Raw genomic sequence first — 22,503 nt, 5'->3', positions numbered from 1 at the left:
CTTTAAATCTCCAATATTGATCCATACATCTGGTTTAGCACCATGTCTGCTTCCCAAATGGCACCCTATTCCTTATTTGTGTGTGTGTTGTGTGTGTCTTTTCCAGTGAGCAGGTTTTTCTGGCTAACTTTGAATTTGATTAGGATCCCCATTAGCTGACGCCATGCATAACATCGGCTAATCTTCCTGGGGTCCAACACAGAACTAAATAGACATTACAAACAATTACAATTTACATTAAGACATTTCCAAGTAGACATTGCAGACAATTAAAATACCCGACCGGTAGTATATTTAACATTCAGTGAATGCTCTCTGGGTTTAGTATCTGTCCAGTCATATGGTTGATTGCATTAGATGTTCTTTAGTTTTTCCTTGAAGGTGGATTTACTTTTTGCCTGAGAAATGTGAGCTAGGAAATGGTGATGCTACGCTTTCTGCCTGACTGTCCACCCCTTTATTCCTCCACAGTTCTCCCTTGGCCGATCGGATTGACAGTTTAGGATAGGATGCCCCTTGGAGATCTAGAGGACGGGAATGGATGGAAAAAGAAGACGTCAGACATCAAAGAGAACTACGACTTCAAAGAAATTCTGGGAACGTAAGTGTTCTGACACCACTGTTACAGTAATAGCTACAGTGGGGTCCGGAATGATGGGATCCCTTGATAAATATGAGCAACAAAATGACTGTGTATAAAAAAAATGATACAAATACTGAGATATATTGTATGCTAAAGAAATGGAAAAATGTATACTAATACAATTGCTCAGAGAAATAAATGGTTTTGTTTAACAAGTAATATCAAAAATCCCTCCAAAATAGGGGTTAAAATGAGTGGAGAATGACATTGAACCTTTTTCTATGAGAATGGAGAACACATTGGGAGGGATCTTAGACCATTCCTCCATACAGAATCTTTCCAGATCCTTGATATCCTTCGATATCCTCCGTCTGCCTTCTTCAATTCAAACCACTGGGGTTCATGTCCGGAGACTGAGATGGTCATTGCTAAATGTTGATTTTGTGGTCAATTAGCACATTTCTTTGTAAATGTGCGCTTGGGATGTTGTCTTGCTGGAAGATTCACTTGCAGCCAAGTTTCAACCTCCCAGCAGAGGCAACCAGGTTTTTGGCTAAAATGTCCTGGTACTTGGTGATGTTCATGATGCTGTTGCACCCCAGGACCAATGGCCTTTTGAAAGAACAATTCATAAGCAGAAAATACCTCATCCCTACTGTAAAATATGGTGGTGGATCTTTGATATTGTGGGGCTATATTGCTTCCGTTGGTCTTGGGGCCCTTGTTAAGGTCAACCGATTCATGAACTTTACCAAGTACCAGGACATTTTAGCCAAAATAACTGGTTGCCTCTGCCAGGAGGCTGAAACTTGAATGCAAGTGAATCGTCCTGTAAGAAAATAACCCCAAGCACACATCAAGTCCATATCCACAGACTAAGGATATCAATAGGGCCCTATTAAATCAGTTATTTTTTGCCTCATTCCATTTTGTGTTTTAGTTTTTCCAGGTTTCTGTTTTTCAATCTCAAAATCATACTTTCTTAATAGGAAAAACAAACAAAAGTGGATGTTATAAGCCCACAACAATGCTTAAACCACACTAGAAGACCCCTTTTGGGGTCTGGGAAAAATCAGACATTTTGAATTTTGGGTATATTTACCCTAGTTCAACTGCACACCAGCAAGGGACCGTTGTTTGGTTAGCAATGTTTCTGTAGCACTCATGTGATTGCAGAGTTGCAAAACAAAAGGCTGGATTGATGCAAATAATCATTATATCATTCTGCCAATTAAGCATAGGCTACTTTGTAGTTAACATTTAATTGAGGTTTTTGGGAAAGCCTTTCCATCTACCAGAAGAAGTTTTTCATTACATTAGTATTATCACTAACGGCAACACAAAGTGGTAGACAAATGCGTGCGCACACAGTGTCAGAGGAAGGCCCAAAAAATTGTCAAAGACTCCAGTCATCCAAGTCATAGACGGTTCTCTCTGCTACCACACGGCAAGAGGTACTGGAGTGCCAAGTCTAGGACCGAAAGGCTCATTAACAGCTTCTAACCCCAAGCAATAAGACTGCTGAACATTTAAATCAAATGGCCAGCCGGACTATTTGTAAATGTTTTATTAACTCTATTTTCTTAAAACTGCATTGTTGGTTAAGGGCTTGTAAAACAAGCATTTGTATTTGGTGCAGGTGACATGAAATTTTATTAGATTATTTGATTCCCGTGACTTTGCCTCTTCAGAAAGTTTAAGTAAAATATGAATCACTGAGGCTTTTTATGCATTTTTTATGTTAAACTTGGGCAGATGAATGCATTTTCGAATAAATTCAATACATTTAGTTGATTTTTCTACGAATTAAAAACAAGAAGTATGTTGTTGAATTCCATTTAATGTCTAGATCCCTGGATTCCGTCCGCATTCTCCGCAACGCAGATTTTATAGGGCCCTAATTATTTAGGATCTGGAAAGAATCTCCAACCTCATAAAACATTTTAGAAAACAGCTCCGTGTCGTTATCCTCGCAAGGGGAGGGTGCTTGAAAACAACGGATCAAATATTCTTACTCCTACCCTTTAAAAAAAATTGTATTACTTGTTAAACAAAATCAATTTTTCTGAGGAATTGTATTAATATAAAATAGCAATTGTTCATTTTATGCCGTTTTTTTGCTTATCTTCATAAAGTGGTCCAATAATTCCGGACCTCACTGTATATAACTCTCAATGCTGGGAGAGAGATGTGCAAGGAGAAGTATAGTATGTTTAGCATTCCAGAGAGATTAGTGTTCTTGGCCATCATTGTATTTATTTATAGTGTCTCAGTGAGAACAGAGCATAGAGCAGCCAGGACAAATGGCCCAGTAACAGCAGCTCATGAGAGGAGCAAAGAGGGGGAATTGAAAAAAGGAGCCAATGAAAAACAGGGTGAGAAGAATACATTTAATTTCAACAGGAAACACCCTTGAATCTTATTTTTTGCAAGGGTGACATGGATGTCGTTCGCGGGAATAACACACACTTGGATGTGATCATGGGGCCAACATTTTTCAACATATTTTGGCCTTTTTCTGTAGCACGGCATCAAGCTGCCATGGAACCATTATGCGTTTACTTGGATGTTCTGAGAAGGAGAACCATAGCGATCCTATAATGAAGAAGGAGAACTCCCTTATGTCCTTGAGTAGTTAAATTTAGAATTTGTACTTAAAAATGTATCCTTGTTTGCCTTCCCACAGTGCGTATGTGTACCTTAGCATGTCTCTGCTTGGGGTAGAATGCAATGTACTCTATCCTTCGGGTATAGTGGGTAGATATAAGGCGACGTGGGCAGATCCGCCCCTCTCGGATATAGTCATTATAAGGATGCCTGACTGGTCTCTCAGATGCTAAAGGCAAGATGGTCTGACTGCGGCATTACGGTCACTGTCTTATGCGGTCTTATTCAGACCATTGCTCTTCTGTCAATGTGTTTGTGATCAGACAGAGAGAACGTTCTTATGCATTGTTTAATTTCTAAATTTCACATTTATAAAACATTTCTCAGTAGACATTGTAATGGTCCAAACTTTGAAGCACATATGAAGCCTAGGATCATCACATGATGTTTCAGTCAGTTCACGCAAGTAGGAGAGTATAGAGAATAGGGTGGCGTTTGGGACTCAACCACTGTTGGATGGATAAGGAGGTGGTCCCTTACAGTATATCAGACCTGATGTAGCCGAATGGGGGAAAGCTCAAGTAAGTAGAGAGACAAGTCAGTCATATACAGTTCCGGTATTACACCATATTTATCCCAATGTTGCATCAATGTGAGAGAAGCAGATCACCACTTCAGTGTTAAACAGTGAACAACAATCTTTGTCCAGATATTTCAACCTTAAAGTTGTTAATTCTCTTTTTTTTCCAATAACATTGGATAGATAATTCAATACAGTAATGTGGAGTCTGACAGAATATTGAGATTTTTTTTATTTTTTAAAGTCTTATATAAGCAGGATTTAAGGAGTGAATAACCAGGAGGGTAGTATCACCTTGTTCCAATGAAACCTCGTAACCAATCTTCCCTCCCTGTTGTCAGTGTTCCCAGTGAGACCTGGCAGAGAGCAAAATATAATCCCACTGTATGTGTTGACGGAAAGCTCCTTACGCTCCCAGAGAGATTACTGAATTCAGTTTATCCAGGAATTCAGGGTATGGAGTTAATTAATTAATTAGGAAATATTGTATTCGGGTTTTATGGTTTAATCCTGACATTCCTCTTGTGTTAGGACCCGGCTGTTGTAGAAACTGTCCTTGTGGGGTTGATAACATCTGGATCTATAAAACAAATTATCATTCAGTGGATGTTGTTTTTATTTGATTTTTGAAATACAGTATGTCACTATGTACAGTGCCTTTGGAAAGTATTCAGACCCCTTGATTTTTTTTGACACATTTTGTTACGTTACAGCTTTATTCTAAAATGGATGAAAAATATTTTTTTTACCCCATAATGACAAGGCGAAAACCGGTTTTAGACATTTTTGCAAATGTATAATAAAAAAAATAGAAATACCTTTATTTACATAAGTATTCAGACCCTTTGCTATGAGAATTGAAATTGAGCTCAGGTGCACCCTGTTTCCATTGAACATACTTGAGATGTTTCTACAACCTGTGGTAAATTCAATTGATTGGATATGATTTGGAAAGGCGCACAGCTGTCTATATAAGGTCCCACAGTTGACAGTGCATGTCAGAGAAAAAAACAAGCCATGAGGTCGAAGGAATTGTCCGTAGAGCTCCGAGACAGGATTGTGTCAATGCATAGATCTGGGGAAGGGTAACACATTTCTGCAGCATTTAAGCTCCTGAAGAACACAGTGGTCGCCATCATTCTTAAATGGAAGAAGTTTGGAACCACCAAGACTCTTCCTAGAGCTGGCCGCCCGGCCAAACTGAGCAATTGGTGGAGATGGGTTCTTACCTCCCTGACCAAGCCTGATGGTCACTGACATAGCTCTAGAGTTCCTCTGTGGAGATGGGAGAACCTTCTAGAAGGACAACCATCTCTACAGCACTCCACCAATCAGTGCTTTATGGTAAAGTGGCACATGACAGCCGGATTGAAGTTTGCCAAAAGGCACCTAAAGACTCTCAGACCATGAGAAACTAGATTCTCTGGTCTGATGAAACCAAGATTGAACTCTTTGGCCTGAATGCCAAGCGTCACGTCTGGAGTAAACCTGGCACCATCCCCACCGTGAAGCATGGTGGTGGCAGCATCATGCTGTGGGGATGTTTTTCAGTGGCAGGGACAGGGATTAGCGGAGCAAAGGACAGAGAGATCCTTGATGAAAACCTGCTCCAGAGCACTCAGGACCTCAGACTGGGGTGAAGGTTCACCTTCCAACTGGACAACGGCCCTAAGCTCACAACCAAGACAACAACATGTGGCAATAGTCAAGGGGTCTGAATACTTTCCGAATGCACTGTAAGTGGCACGGAATTATGCCTGATCATATCTGATGATGACTGATCATCTAAGTTTGTTTGTTGAACATTGTGAAAAAATGTATTATATCTATGTATTTTCCTGGTCTTGAGTGGGACACAAATGTGACAAAACAGGTTTCTGTGGAATGGATGGTGAGTTTAATGTAATGAATTGCTCTTGGTTTGAAACGCACTCAGACTGTGGGAAGATGTGGTAGTGTTGTTATGTGACTAGGACCAGATCAGAGCACCGTATTGAATCATAGTGTGTTAATAAGAAAATGAGATACCTAGTCAGTTGTACAATTGAATTCCTTTTACTGAAATGTGTCTTGCGTATTTAAACCAACCCCTCTGAATCAGAGAGGTGCAGGGAGCTGCCTTAATCAACATCCGCGGGGAACAGTGGGTTAACTGCCAGTTTATGACAGATTTTGACCTTGTCAGCTCGGGGATTCGATCCGGAAACCTTTCGGTTACTGGGCTAATGCTCTAAACACATGGCTAGCACGTTACATTGTAAACTACTGATCCTTTTAAAACCAAACTCTGCCCACTCGGCACATCACGTCATTTCAATGTGGAAATATGGGTCATATTTGGTTGAGATGTTGTTCAATGAGATTTCAACCTTTGATTCACCCACTCAAAAAGACAGCCAGAGATTTGTTGAATTCCCAATGTGTTATCACTGCTTTCAACCAAATTCTGATGAAAAAACGGTCAGATTTTTGGTTTAGTTGTCATCTAAATGTGTTATCACTGCACTTTCAACCACTTAAAAAACACTAAGTTGAAATGGGAATACAATGTCAGATATTTTGTATTTACAGTATACAACAATTTAATGTGTAATCACTGTTTCATCTAATAGCACAACCAAATGACCGGGACTGAAGTTGAGATTAGATTAAAAGTTCATAGTGCAAGATATCAATGATGTTCGAGATCCTGCACAGATTGTTTTAGCAATTGTGAAGATCTCCACAGACCTGCAGCCTTTGCATGCTATGTTGAACATGCACATTTTCTATGATTACATAGGAAGACATTTATAGTTACTGTAGGCTAACCTCAAAATGTGTCCATGGATGTGCTGCTCATTTTACGATTGAATAAATACTGCTACATTCATTTGTAAGAGCCTTAAATTAGGACTATTTACTATATTACACAAGTTGTTTGGTTGTCAACGCAACCATATATCAACATTAAGGAGATGTATCTTTTGTGCTACTGACTTTAATTCCAGTTTGTCTACAAATGTATATATATTTTTTAATGTTGGATTCACATATCTCTCAACCAACAATCTAATTTTAAGACTAAATCTAATCAAACTATAATGTTTGATTTACTCCTATTCTTTACCTTAGATTTCTCGTTGAGATGGAGATTTGAATCCAACATATCAATTCTAAATTTCTAGACAAAATAGGATTTAAAGCCAGACTAAGTCTGTGGCACAGACGGAACTGTCCAAGCAGAAGATATATCACCTTCAAATATTAATGTTTGGTTGCGGTGACAACCAAACACAATTCAATATCCAGTTTGTCTACAAAATAATACATTGATATGTTGGATTCACGTCTCCAGCTCAACCTGTCAGGACCAACGCTGGAGATGAGAGGAAGGTACGGGGAGTTGACATTTAATACGGAACAGACAGGCAACAAAACAGGAACAGCGTCAGCACACGGGGAAACAAGGACATATGACAAGTAATACTGCAGTGGGGAACCAGACAGATATAGGGGAGGTAATGTCAGAGGTGATTGAGTCCAGGTGAGTCCAGTAATCGCTGATGCGAGTGACGGGGAAAGGCAGGTGTGTTTACTGACGGTGGCAGGAGTGCGTAATGCTGGAGAGCCTGGCTCCTTCGCCAGGGAGGTAGAGCGGGAGCAGGCGTGACACATCCAAAAATGAAAGTTAATGAATAGGACAATCTGTTTCAACTTTAAATGCACTTTAAATAATATGTGATTTAGACCTATTATGTACCTTTGATTTTTGGTTGAGAATAATTGAATCCAACATATTAATGATTAACTTGAAGATTCAATTTGAAACCAAACAAAGCTTGAAACCCTAGGCATGTATTGTCTCTTTTTAGTTGAACCCTGGGTTGAATTGAAACAAAAGCTCTTGATGACTTTGCAAATGCTATATAGGCCTAAATAGTATCATTGTTGATATAAGTGATAGAGTATGGTCACATGTAATATGCTCTGTTAAACTGACCCTTTTGAATGACTTTGATAGCGACAGTGAATATATTTAGTTATTAAGAGATCTCTCAATAATCATTCTCACGATTGCACATTGCTAGTACTCAGTGACAAATATCAAAACTAAGCTGGGCTCGGTTAAATCCCTGGATGGGAGACCAAATTAATAGCTGTAGATGGATCAACTCTCCAGGAAGAAGTGCTGCCAGCCTGTAGTTTTTTTTTCTGACAGTGGATATAACATTGTTTCAAAGATACAAATTCAACATTTTATACAAGGTTTGTCTTTGTTGAAAATGGGTTACAATGATGGCATAATCCTGTGGTTGAAATCCCACCCTCAAAACAACAGTTTGGATTATTTTTTTCAAATCCAATGTATTTTTCACGTAGGTTCCACGTCACAATACATTGACAAATTACATTTGAAATAACATTGATTCAACCAGTTTGTGCCCAGTGGGTGTTCTCTGGGATTCACAGTGAGTATGTTTACATGCACACTAATATTGAAAAAAATAAATAAATATTATGACAGTAGGCTGAGTATGGAAATAGTCATGTAAACACCTTACTCTGTTTATCTTAATCGGCGTACGGTCAAAATAGAAGTAAGCATACACCGATTAAAACACTTGGTTTTCTTAATCTGCATTTCAGTGGTGTATATGATCTGTGTATATGCCAGCACCGGTAGCGCAAACCTCACCTCTTATGTGAGAGTGAAGTGGCTTCGGAAAAACTTTAAGTATGCATCTTAGAAATAGTTATCACAAACTTTATATGTCCAAACTTATAGTTAAACAGGTTTAGCAAAAATAACATGGTCACGGTGGTAGAACTCTTTTTTTAAAAATTTTTATTGCTGATTTTCAGCATTTATCAAAAGTCAGATCAGTAGGCTTTTTCAGATGTGTTCATGTAAATAGGATTATTATGGAAATCTTTCTTCTTGCCAAGAATGTAAACATTTTAGACAAACTACAGTGGGGCAAAAAAGTATTTAGTCAGCCACCAATTGTGTAAGTTCTCCCACTTCATAAGATGAGAGAGGCCTGTCATTTTCATCATAGGTACACTTCAACTATGACAGACAAAATGAGAAAAAAATTATCCAGAAAATCACATTGTAGGATTTTTTATGAATTTATTTGCAAATTATTGTGGAAAATAAGTATTTGGTCACCTACAAACAAGCAAGATTTCTGGGTCTCACAGACCTGTAACTTATTCTTTAAGAGGCTCTTCTGTCCTCCACTCGTTACCTGTATTAATGGCACCTGTTTGAACTTGTTATCAGTATAAAAGACACCTGTCCACAACCTCAAACAGTCACACTCCAAACTCCACTATGGCCAAGACCAAAGAGCTGTCAAAGGACACCAGAAACCAAATTGTAGACCTGCACCAGGCTGGGAAGACTGAATCTGCAATAGGTAAGCAGCTTGGTTTGAATAAATCAACTGTGGGAGCAATTATTAGGAAATTGAAGACATTCAAGACCACTGATAATCTCCCTCGATCTGGGGCTCCACGCAAGATCTCACCCCGTGAGGTCAAAATGATCACAAGAACAGGGAGCAAAAATCCCAGAACCACACGGGGGGACCTAGTGAATGACCTGCAGAGAGCTGGGACCAAAGTAACAAAGCCTACCATCAGTAACACACTACGCCGCCAGGGACTCAAATCCTGCAGTGCCAGACGTGTCCCCCTGCTTAAGCCAGTACATGCCCGTCTGAAGTTTGCTAGAGAGCATTTGGATGATCCAGAAGAAGATTGGGAGAATGTCATATGGTCAGATGAAACCAAAATAGAACTTTTTGGTAAAAACTCAACTCGTCGTGTTTGGAGGACAAATAATGCTGAGTTGCATCCAAAGAACACCATACCCACTGTGAACCATGGGTGTGGAAACATCATGCTTTGGGGCTGTTTTTCTGCAAAGGGACCAGGACGACTGATCCGTGTAAAGGAAAGAATGAATGGGGCTATGTATCGTGAGATTTTGAGTGAAAACCTCCTTCCATCAGCAAGGGCATTGAAGATGAAACGTGGCTGGGTCTTTCAGCATGACAATGATCCCAAAAACACCGCCCGGGCAACGAAGGAGTGGCTTCGTAAGAAGCATTTCAAGGTCCTGGAGTGGCCTAGCCAGTCTCCAGATCTCAACCCCATAGAAAATCTTTGGAGGGATTTGAAAGTCTATGTTGCCCAGCAACAGCCCCAAAACATCACTGCTCTAGAGGAGATCTGCATGGAGGAATGGGCCAAAATACCAGCAACAGTGTGTGAAAACCTTGTGAAGACTTACAGAAAACGTTTGACCTCTGTCATTGTCAACCAAGGGTATATAACAAAGTATTGAGATAAACTTTTGTTATTGACCAAATACTTATTTTCCACCATAATTTGCAAATAAATTCATAAAAAATCCTACAATGTGATTTTCTGGATTTTTTTTCTTCTCATTTGTCTGTCATCGTTGAAGTGTAACTATGATGAAAATGACATGCCTCTCTCATCTTTTTAAGTGGGAGAACCTGCACAATTGGTGGCTGACTAAATCATTTTTTGTCCCACTGTATATTAATCTGACTATCCACAATAATTGTATTATTGTGTGCATGTAACCGTGTTCAGTGTTTAAACCCCTCGCCTCAGAATAATCTACCATGTCAAATACTGTACACATTGGTCGTGCAAAGGGAGGGGCCTTCCAGGAGTTAATTGTTCAAGTTTACATGGAGGTGAAACGCAGGTTGACGTTTATTGTCATGAGTCTTGCCCTGTCGGCATAACTGAGTGATTTCTGTTCGATTGTCCAGCTGCAAAGTCAAAATTGGCTATGTCATAAATATTTATGAAATGGTCTTAATTTTAGGTTAGGTTTATGCATTAGGGTATGCAGTGTGGTTAAGGTTCGGATTAGGTTTAAAATCGGACTTTATGACTTTGTGGTACATGAGTCATCCCAATACATTTTTGTCCCTTTTAAACAATTTTTGGGAACTCAGTTGCGGTTCGCGTAATTTAAAAAAGAAAGTGTGAATGCTCCAAAGCATCTCAAGACTAGAGGTCGACAGATTAATCAGAATGGCCGATTAATTAGGGCCGATTTAAAAAATCTGTATTTTTGGGCGCCGATTTCCGATTATTTTTTAAATAAATGTTTATTTTATTTTTATACCTTTTATTTAACTAGGCAAGTCAGTTAAGAACACATTCTTATTTTCAATGACTGCCTAGGAACTGTGGGTTAACTGCCTTGTTCAGGGGCAGAACGACATGTTTTCGCCTAGTCAGCTCAGGGGTCCCAATCTTACAACCGCACAGTTAACTAGTCCAACGCTCTAACCATTGCACTCCACGAGTAATCTGCCTGTTACGCGAATGCAGTAGAAGCCAAGGTAAATTGCTAGCTATCATTAAACTTATCTTATAAAAAACAATCAATCATAATCACTAGTTATAACTACTAATCCAGTTTAGCAGGGAATATTAACCAGGTGAAATTGTGTCATTTCTCTTGCGTTCATTGCACTCAGAGTCAGGGTATATGCAACAGTTTGGGCTGCCTGGCTAATTGCAAACTAATTTGCCAGAATTTTACGTAATTATGACATACATTGAAGGTTGCGCAATGTAACAAGAATATTTAGACTTAGGGATGCCACCCGTTAGATAAAATACTGAACGATTCCGTATTTCACTGAAATAATAAACGTTTTGTTTTCGAAATGATAGTTTCCGGATTTGATCATATTAATGACCAAAGGCTCGTATTTCTGTGTGTTATTATGTTATAATTAAGTCTGATTTGATAGAGCAGTCTCACTGAGCAGCAGCAGGCCCGTAATCATTCATTCAAACAGCACGTTCGTGCGTTTTGCCAGCAGCTCTTCGCAAGCACAGCTCTGTTTATGACTTCAAGCCTATCAGCCTAATGGCTGGTGTAACCGATGTGAAATGGCTAGCTAGTTAGCTGGGTGTGCACTAATACCGTTTCAAACGTCACTCGCTTTTAGATTTGGAGTAGTTATTTCCCTTGCGCTGCAAGGGTCGTGGCTTTTGTGGAGTGATGGGTAACGATGCTTCGAGTGTGGCTGTTGTCGACGTGTTCCTGGTTCTAGCCCAGGTAGGGGCAAGGAGGGGGACGGAAGCTATACTGTTACACTGGCAATACTATAGTGCCTATAAGAACATCCAATAGTCAAAGGTATATGAAATACAAATGGTATAGAGAGAAATAGTCCTATAAATACTATATTAACTACAAACTAAAACCTCTTACCTTGGAATATTGAAGTCTCGTGTTAAAAGGAACCACCAAATTTCATAAGTTCTCATGTTCTGAGCAAGGAACTTAAATGTTAGCTTTTTTACATGGCACATATTACTTCTCCAACACTTTGTTTTTGCATTATTTAAACCAAATTGAACATGTTTCATTATTTATTTGAGGCTAAATTGATTTGATTGATATTTTATATTAAGTTAAAACAAGTGTTAATTCATTGTTGTAATTGTTGTTATTACAAATAAAAATAAAATAAAAATCGTCCAATTTAATTGGTATCGGCTTTTTTGGCCCTCCAATAATCGGTATCAGTATCGGCGTTGAAAAATCATAATCGGTTGACCTCTACTCAAGACCCCTCAGAGCCTGCAACGCAAACCAAATTGAGACCATCTCGAGAGTTTGGTTCATTTAAAGTCTATAGTTCGGTTCCCTTTTTTTTAGTGCAATGTGAACACAAAGCTCTCCAGGTTCACTTGTCATTATTTCCACTCCAAACACCATATGCTACTGCAGCACTGTTTCCCCTGCCATAGCCCCTTACATTAGTGTCACAAACACAAAATGTGCAGGCTGTAGGTCCAATTTTCAATTTAAACACGATTTAATCTGCAATTCTTCTTCTGCCATTTATCCTGTTACCAGTCATTTTGACATGTAAATATAATATTTAGATTATAATTAGTATGTCTTATTTTGTAACTAAATTCAAACTATTAGCTTCTAGTTCTCTTAGTATTTACACTTGACACATTTTTAGTTTGCCTTTGAATGAGGACTCTTTTGCCAGTTCTCTTCACCCATTTTGTGGTCCGAGTCCTCTATGTGTTCACATGGCTGTTTAGAAAGGAACCAAGATCTTTTTCCAACATTCACTAAATACACTCTGGGTTTTTATGAAGTGCAGGGCAAGCCATGCCATCAGATGGTGTTATCGGACAGCTAAATATACCTACTTACATTTTGAAAAGGAATAGATTAGTTAAAAGATGAGATATACCAGTAATAATTATCAGAAGATAATATTACCATGTAAACATTATTGGTAACATAATAAATAGTCGAGGAACACTGCAGATTAAATAATACTGTAATTGAAAATTGTACACTGCCCCTTCAGGAGCTAGCATAAATTTTGTGATTAGTGCTATACACGATCCTTGGGACATCCCTACCCTAAATCCTAACCTTAACCCTTACCTAACCTTAGCCATTTTAAATGTCAACTTCAATGGGCTAACGTAAGTTGGGAGATCCCAAGAGTCCTGGGTTGCAAGGATTTGGTACCTAATGTTGTGTTGTCTTCTCACTATTTAAACCACACAATTGAATCAACAGTTTATGAAGCTTTCTTACCCTATAGATCACATGTTGCAAACAAATAATCTGAACATTGTGTCAGTACAAAACTCCACACATATTTTGAAATTCCTGTGCATCCTTGACAATTGCTAATAAATATCCAAAAAGCAACAACAAAAAATTCACGAGCCTTCACATAATTTTCTCTCTTTTGTGGTTGCTAATGTGAAGGGTTATGGCAGGGGAAACGGTGTTGCAGTAGTCTAGTGTGAGGGGTTATGGCAGGGGAAACGGTGTTGCAGTAGTCTAGTGTGAGGGGTTATGGCAGGGGAAACGGTGTTGCAGTAGTCTAGTGTGAGTGGTTATGGCAGGGGAAACGGTGTTGCAGTAGTCTAGTGTGAGGGGTTATGGCAGGGGAAACGGTGTTGCAGTAGTCTAGTGTGAGGGGTTTATGCAGTAGTCTAGTGTGAGTGGTTATGGCAGGGGAAACGGTGTTGCAGTAGTCTAGTGTGAGGGGTTATGGCAGGGGAAACGGTGTTGCAGTAGTCTAGTGTGAGGGGTTATGGCAGGGGAAACGGTGTTGCAGTAGTCTAGTGTGAGGGGTTATGGCAGGGGAAACGGTGTTGCAGTAGTCTAGTGTGAGGGGTTATGGCAGGGGAAACGGTGTTGCAGTAGTCTAGTGTGAGGGGTTATGGCAGGGGAAACGGTGTTGCAGTAGTCTAGTGTGTGTGGTGCGGGAATAATGACAAGCGAACCTGGACAGCTTGGTGTTCACATTGCCCTAAAAAAAAAGGGAACCGGTCTGCGGAATTCAAGCAAACCAAACTCAGACCACCTTGAGATGGTACCCGTTCGGTTTGCTTCGGGGGCTCTTTTAAAAAGGCATCCTTTGGAGTGTTCACATTGCATAAAAAATTCAGTGAACCGCACTGAGTTCACCTGTAAAGAAGACTATACACTCAGCGGCCAGTTTATTAGGTACATCCATCTAGTACTGAATCAGACCCCCCTTTGCCTCCAGAACAGCCTGAATTTTTCCACACATGGAAACGTTGCTTAGTTGGTATCAAGGGACATAACGTGTGCTAGGAAAACATTCCCCACACCCTTACATCACTGCCACCAACCTGTACCTTTGACAATGGCAGGATGGGGCCATGCTGCTTACGGCAAATCCTGACTGCCATCAGCGTGACTCAGCAGGAACCGGGATTCATCGAACCAGGCAATGTATTTCCACTCCTCAATTGTCCAGTGTTGGTGATTGCGTGCCCACTGGAGCAGCTTCTTGTTGTTTTTAGCTGATAGGAGTGGAACCCAGTGTGGTTGTCTGCTGCAATAGCCCATCTGTGACAAGGACCAACGACTTCTGTGTTCCGATATGCCGTTCTGTACACCACTGTTGTACTGCACCGTTATTTTTCTGTTTGTGGCCCGCCTGTTAGCTTACACAATTCTTCTGTTTTCACCCACAGAACTGCCGCTGACTGGATGTTTTTTGTTGTTTCGCACCATTCTCTGTAAACCCTAGACACTGTAGTGTGTGAAAAGCCCAGAAGGCTGGCCGTTTTAGGTACTGGAACCGTTGTGCCTGGCACCCGATGATCATACCAGGCTCAAAGTCCCTTAGGTCACTCGTTTTGCCCATTCTAACGTTCAATCGAACAGTAACTGAATGCCTGTCTGCCTACTTTATATAGCAAGCCACAGCCACGTGACTCATTGTCTGTAGGAGCTAACCATTTGTGAACTGGGTGGTGTACCTAATAAACTGAGAACTCCAGCCAGCTTTTGACGTGTTTGACTCATGTTTCCCTGTTTGTTTTGCTTTTAGCCAATCAGTAGTCAAGGTCTAATGGAAAAGAAAGATCCCTGCATGTCTAACTGTTTTGCACTGCTCTGAGGTCATAGCGATCTGGTAGTCTTGACAACAGCGAGAGAGAGTTTTCTGCATGCAGTCAGTCACTATGGAGACAGAAGTTACTTTTTTTTCGTGAGGCAGATGAATGTGTTGTAAGACACGGTAAGATCCCCTCTCCTGTTGACTCAAGCTCTCCTAACTGGGATCATCTGGAGGCTGGGGCTCGTAGTCACCCCGAATGTTTCTCTTCTTCCTGAAGGCTGTAAATGAAGGGAGGGGAAGGAGAGGAGGCGAAGGGGAAAGAGAGGGCAGAGGGAGGGAGTGGATGAGAGGGATGCTAGCAGTCCGACTATTCCTCTGATTGGCTTCATCCTGACTCCTGCACTCTACAACACTCCATCACGGCATTGCTTTATTGCTGTTCGTGTCATTTCGACATCTAAAATGAGTCTTATGAGATTTTTTTTTCCTTTCACAACCATAATAACTGTCAATCATGAAAATCATTTGTTGCAAAGTAATCTCGCTTGCTAGAGTCATGGCACCTGTAAGAGACCAGTTGAAAAGCATTGTGGGATATGAAATCTTCCCACTTTTCTAGTCTATCAGTCCGTCTTTTTAGAATCTATTCTAGTCCATAGGGTAATGAAGGAATGACAGTACAAGATTGTCAATTTCACAGCAGCACAGTAAGTCATCGGGGATAATGACGTATGGTTAGGAGTTGGGACAATCGTTCGCATACGCATGGTGGACTAATCATCAATGTTGGAAAACACCCACTGCTATCTGATGAGTTTACATGAGAGGATGCAGGTCCAGAGGTGCCGTGACACAGTATGATTTGTTATTGGAACAGTAGCTATAGGAAATATAGTAGCATCGTTAGGCGCTGGTCTGGTACTCGTGGGTGGTAAATGTATGTTGCATTATCATGTTCACAACACGAGGTGAGAGGAATGGATTTGAGGGGTTGGGTCGAAACTGTTAAGAGAGCAGTGACCATATGCCCACACGTGAATGCCAACGACTAGAAAAAGCTCAAACCAAGTTTATTCACCCCACTGAGTCATACAGCTGCCAAGACATTTACATTTACATTTAAGTCATTTAGCAGACGCTCTTATCCAGAGCGACTTACAAATTGGTGCATTCACCTTATGACATCCAGTGGAACAGTCACTTTACAATAGTGCATCTAAATCTTAAAGGGGGGGGGTAAGAGGGATTACTTATCCTATCCTAGGTATTCCTTAAAGAGGTGGGGTTTCAGGTGTCTCCGGAAGGTGGTGATTGACTCCGCTGTCCTGGCGTCGTGAGGGAGTTTGTTCCACCATTGGGGGGCCAGAGCAGCGAACAGTTTTGACTGGGCTGAGCGGGAGCTGTACTTCCTCAGTGGTAGGGAGGCGAGCAGGCCAGAGGTGGATGAACGCAGTGCCCTTGTTTGGGTGTAGGGCCTGATCAGAGCCTGGAGGTACTGAGGTGCCGTTCCCCTCACAGCTCCGTAGGCAAGCACCATGGTCTTGTAGCGGATGCGAGCTTCAACTGGAAGCCAGTGGAGAGAACGGAGGAGCGGGGTGACGTGAGAGAACTTGGGAAGGTTGAACACCAGACGGGCTGCGGCGTTCTGGATGAGTTGAAGGGGTTTAATGGCACAGGCAGGGAGCCCAGCCAACAGCGAGTTGCAGTAATCCAGACGGGAGATGACAAGTGCCTGGATTAGGACCTGCGCCGCTTCCTGTGTGAGGCAGGGTCGTACTCTGCGGATGTTGTAGAGCATGAACCTACAGGAACGGGCCACCGCCTTGATGTTGGTTGAGAACGACAGGGTGTTGTCCAGGATCACGCCAAGGTTCTTAGCGCTCTGGGAGGAGGACACAATGGAGTTGTCAACCGTGATGGCGAGATCATGGAACGGGCAGTCCTTCCCCGGGAGGAAGAGCAGCTCCGTCTTGCCGAGGTTCAGCTTGAGGTGGTGATCCGTCATCCACACTGATATGTCTGCCAGACATGCAGAGATGCGATTCGCCACCCGGTCATCAGAAGGGGGAAAGGAGAAGATTAGTTGTGTGTCGTCTGCATAGCAATGATAGGAGAGACCATGTGAGGTTATGACAGAGCCAAGTGACTTGGTGTATAGCGAGAATAGGAGAGGGCCTAGAACAGAGCCCTGGGGGACACCAGTGGTGAGAGCGCGTGGTGAGGAGACAGATTCTCGCCACGCCACCTGGTAGGAGCGACCTGTCAGGTAGGACGCAATCCAAGTGTGGGCCGCGCCGGAGATGCCCAACTCGGAGAGGGTGGAGAGGAGGATCTGATGGTTCACAGTATCGAAGGCAGCCGATAGATCTAGAAGGATGAGAGCAGAGGAGAGAGAGTTAGCTTTAGCAGTGCGGAGCGTCTCCGTGATACAGAGGAGAGCAGTCTCAGTTGAATGACTAGTCTTGAAACCTGACTGATTTGGATCAAGAAGGTCATTCAGAGAGAGATAGCGGGAGAGCTGGCCAAGGACGGCACGTTCAAGAGTTTTGGAGAGAAAAGAAAGAAGGGATACTGGTCTGTAATTGTTTACATCGGAGGGATCGAGTGTAGGTTTTTTCAGAAGGGGTGCAACTCTCGCTCTCTTGAAGACGGAAGGGACGTAGCCAGCGGTCAGGGATGAGTTGATGAGCGAGGTGAGGTAAGGGAGAAGGTCTCCGGAAATGGTCTGGAGAAGAGAGGAGGGGATAGGGTCAAGCGGGCAGGGTGTTGGGCGGCCGGCCGTCACAAGACGCGAGATTTCATCTGGAGAGAGAGGGTAGAAAGAGGTCAGAGCACAGGTTAGGGCAGTGTGAGCAGAACCAGCGGTGTCGTTTGACTTAGCAAACGAGGATCGGATGTCGTCAACCTTCTTTTCAAAATGGTTGACGAAGTCATCTGCAGAGAGGGAGGAGGGGGGGAGGAGGATTCAGGAGGGAGGAGAAGGTGGCAAAGAGCTTCCTAGGGTTAGAGGCAGATGCTTGGAATTTAGCGTGGTAGAAAGTTGCTTTAGCAGCAGAGACAGAGGAGGAAAATGTAGAGAGGAGGGAGTGAAAGGATGCCAGGTCCGCAGGGAGGCGAGTTTTCCTCCATTTCCGCTCGGCTGCCCGGAGCCCTGTTCTGTGAGCTCGCAATGAGTCATCGAGCCACGGAGCGGGAGGGGAGGACCGAGCCGGCCTGGAGGATAGGGGACATAGAGAGTCAAAGGATGCAGAGAGGGAGGAAAGGAGGGTTGAGGAGGCAGAATCAGGAGATAGGTTGGAGAAGGTTTGAGCGGAGGGAAGAGATGATAGGATGGAAGAGGAGAGAGTAGCGGGGGAGAGAGAGCGAAGGTTGGGACGGCGCGATACCATCCGAGTAGGGGCAGTGTGGGAGGTGTTGGATGAGAGCGAGAGGGAAAAGGGTACAAGGTAGTGGTCGGAGACTTGGAGGGGAGTTGCAATGAGGTTAGTGGAAGAACAGCATCTAGTAAAGATGAGGTCGAGCGTATTGCCTGCCTTGTGAGTAGGGGGGGAAGGTGAGAGGGTGAGGTCAAAAGAGGAGAGGAGTGGAAAGAAGGAGGCAGAGAGGAATGAGTCAAAGGTAGACGTGGGGAGGTTAAAGTCGCCCAGAACTGTGAGAGGTGAGCCGTCCTCAGGAAAGGAGCTTATCAAGGCATCAAGCTCATTGATGAACTCTCCGAGGGAACCTGGAGGGCGATAAATTATAAGGATGTTAAGCTTGAAAGGGCTGGTAACTGTGACAGCATGGAATTCAAAGGAGGCGATAGACAGATGGGTAAGGGGAGAAAGAGAGAATGTCCACTTGGGAGAGATGAGGATCCCGGTGCCACCACCCCGCTGACCAGAAGCCACACAAACAGCCACACAAACAAATCGTTATACCTTCCAACTAGGCAGAGTCACTTCCTTGCATGTCTAAGATGACCTAACACCAAAGAAGGATTGGTGGAAACACAGTAGGTTCCTCCCTCTTACTGGTATTGTCATAGCCCTGCTTAACTCTTGGACCCCCATGGGCGTGGGAGTGAGTATGTGTGGGAGATGTTCTTCCAGCAGCATCTCTTCAAACTGTTGACCTGGTCGAGAGTTGAGTTCCACATTCCCCATGGTCCTGGTTCCGCAGCAACTGGCTTGCCTTATCAAGAACTGAAACTTGACTGTAGACCTTTACCTCTATCCTTAGGAACATTCATATTCAACAATAATATATGAACAGAATATGAACTTCCTGCACTTCCTCTTTTCTCACTTTCCATATCACTCAGTAACTTTCCACACACCAAGTACCTCTTCACCCTTCCTTGACCCCCAACATATGCATTTCTTACAGATGTGAAGTAACAGATGTGAAAGTTATAGATGTGAAAGTTTTGTTATGGTAACATGAATAAGTATATTTCAAGCTAGAATCCCAACAACGCTAATGCACACACACAAACCAATTAACACACCCGCACAGAAAGTAAATATTGTTCTGGTGTAGGACAATGTTCTCTATGGATCACATTCAGACGTAGGAAATGTATGCCTTCCCTACGCACTTCTCAGTAGTTGGTATTCAGACTTACCTTATGCAGGTGCGTAACAGAATTGGCAGGTGTGGTTCCCTTGCGCGTGCTGAATAAATTGAATTCAACCTCTCAGAACCCTCCCACTTGCTGTCCAACAGATTTTCTTGTGGAGTTTTCAGTCAATATGATTTTCAATACATGTATCTAAAGCCATCCCTTTACATTTGGCATACCTTTAATTCAAATTTTATTAACAGACTCACTAGAATATATGTAGAGCGGTTCAGCATGTAAGGGACCAATGAAAGAAAGCCATGTAAATACACGCATATTCATATTTTCAGCACCAATTAGTAGATTTAAAAATACTCTGTCCTATTTATGAATGGCAAAAAAATAAACTGGTTTGGAGAGCCTTTACACACAAAATATATTGATGAATCCAAAATACACTGGTTTGATTCATCCTGAAAAGTTTGCCATATTCAATTGTTCAAACCATGAAATATTGGAAGGAGGGAAAGTGTCCAAAATGATTTCCCAACTTGCAATACGTTCAACCTAATATGATCCACTGTTGCTAGCGATCTTCAGGAACAACTTCCTTGTTCCAACCACACAAACGTGACAAAGGAAAGAAAGATGAACTATGTAATGGAATGATGCAAAATGTAAGGAAACTAACACTAAAGTCACTGGCATTTTATAACGGTTGGTGGCTACCGATAGTGGCTAATATTTAACATAATACTACAATCAATTAAGAAGAAATACAGCGACGTCTGGGCATATAACTAAAACATTATAGAAATCAAAATCAACTCAGGTTTGGCGCTAATACTGTCATTTGCGCATGGCTACAGAAGCCTATAGCTTGGGTCTCAATTTCGGGCTTGCAAGTTAAGAGGCCAGCGTTTCATAAACTTCCCTGTGGAAAAGGTGATCTGTTGACATGCTTCAGTATTGCTGCTAAATGACTTGTTTCACATTTGTGTCCAGTGAACCTAAGTTAAAAGTTGTCTGGATGTCCTTTGGGTGGTGGACCATTCTTGATACACACAGGAAACTGTTGAGTGTGGAAAACCCAGCAGCGTTTGGGGTTCTTGACACAAACCGGTGCGCCTGGCACCTACTACAATACCCCGTTCAAAGGCACTTAAATATTTTGTCTTGCTTATTCACCCTCTGAATGGCACATACACAATCTATGACTCAATTATCTCAAGACGGGGGGTTGATGTTTGGGTGAGGATCATGGGTGAGGCAGGGGTGGGAGATGGTTTTGGCTGCCTGGAAGGAAGCACCTGAATCATGTGGAATCGACAGACAGCCATCCATCAGTCTGATGTTAGTTTTTCTCAAATCGCGAGAACTTCTGATCTTTCCTTTGTACCTGACTATTATATATTTGACCACCTTTTGATAAACTGAGTATAAATGTCACCAGTAGATACAAAATCTGGTACTTTTGTATACTTTTTAGCCAGTAGTTCTGAAGGTAGCTCTCACGAGCCAAAAGTGGTCACCAAAAATGGCTTACTCCGTCACATACAGTATATGCACCACGTCATTGCGCTCTCTCGCTCTGCTGTGTGTGGATCTTGCTAGCTGTCACTCAAATGGTCAGGGGCTGAGTCGCATTGGCCGGAACTCAAATTGCTCGGGGGCTGGCCCACATGGAGGAAAATGGCGCATCACAGCTTCCAGAAAAAACAGGCTTTCAAACTAGGGATTTCGTGGCTTACCACAGTCAAGTTGGCTGGATGTCCTTTAGGTAGTGGACCATTCTTGATACACACTGGAAACTGTTGAGCATGAAAAACCCAGCTGCGTTGCAGTTCTCAACACTCTGCCTGACACCTACTACCAGACCACGTTCAAAGGCACTTAAATGTTTCGTTTTACCCATTCTCTTTGAATGGCACACACACAATCCATGTCACAATTGTCTCAAGGCTTCAAAATCCTTCTTTAAACTGTCTCCTCACCTTCATCTACATTGATTTAAGTGGTTGAAGGTGACATCAATAAGGGATCATAGCTTTCACCTTATCAGTCTGTCATGAAAAGAGCATCATAATGGTTTGTACACTCATCATAATGGTTTGTACACTCATCATAATGGTTTGTACACTCATCATAATGGTTTGTACACTCATCATAATGGTTTGCCACCTCAGCAAGCATCCATCAATGGGAAAGAGATGCATTGGAGTGCCTTCTTTAAATACACCATGTACTGTTGCGGGCTGGCAAGCAAACTCTGGGAACACATGCTGGAGAGGCTGCAGCTAGCTACTGTATTCCGTGACACAGGCTGCGTTCCAAACGGCACACTATTGGGTGGCAGTTGGGAATCCAGTCTTTCCTCCCGTAAAAAGGAAAGAAACTCCCGCATTGAATGTTATTGTTTTCATGTGTATCTGAGCTATTGCTGTTCAAGCAGGCAGAAACTCAGCCGGTATGATGTGCCATTGTGATAAAGCTGCGCTCACTACACTGGAAGTTAATAGGAACTTTTAGATCACAAAAACGTTTATCATACACGGCCGATGTCATAACGCGGGAGGTTGTCTTCTCTCGAATGAGCCATTAATCATATTTTTGTGATATTCCTACCTCGAGAAATGTTTTATTTAACCAAAGCTCCACGACATGTATCCTATTTGTCTGCCTCTTCAGCCCAGGGTGCATTGCAGGGTGCATTGCAGGGTGCATTGCATGGTGCATTGCATGGTGCATTGCATAGACGTTGTGAATGTCAGACTCC

General features: G+C 42.2%; 1 protein-coding gene across 1 annotated transcript in view; it reads left to right on the top strand.

Moving 5' to 3' along the window:
- camk1a (calcium/calmodulin-dependent protein kinase Ia) overlaps positions 1-22,503 on the top strand; it is a 68,133-nt gene that overhangs the window by 5,097 nt on the left and 40,533 nt on the right. The window contains exon 2 of the mRNA XM_046312869.1: positions 472-601. Coding sequence (XP_046168825.1) covers positions 510-601 — 92 coding nt within the window. The 5' untranslated portion in view covers positions 472-509. The remainder of the gene's footprint in view (positions 1-471; positions 602-22,503) is intronic.

This window comes from Oncorhynchus gorbuscha, linkage group LG18 (genome assembly GCF_021184085.1).
Source record: "Oncorhynchus gorbuscha isolate QuinsamMale2020 ecotype Even-year linkage group LG18, OgorEven_v1.0, whole genome shotgun sequence".
Classification (NCBI taxonomy): Eukaryota; Metazoa; Chordata; class Actinopteri; order Salmoniformes; family Salmonidae; genus Oncorhynchus; species Oncorhynchus gorbuscha.
Note: the sequence above shows the minus strand (reverse complement) of the source record. Positions and strands in the feature narration are given on the sequence as shown.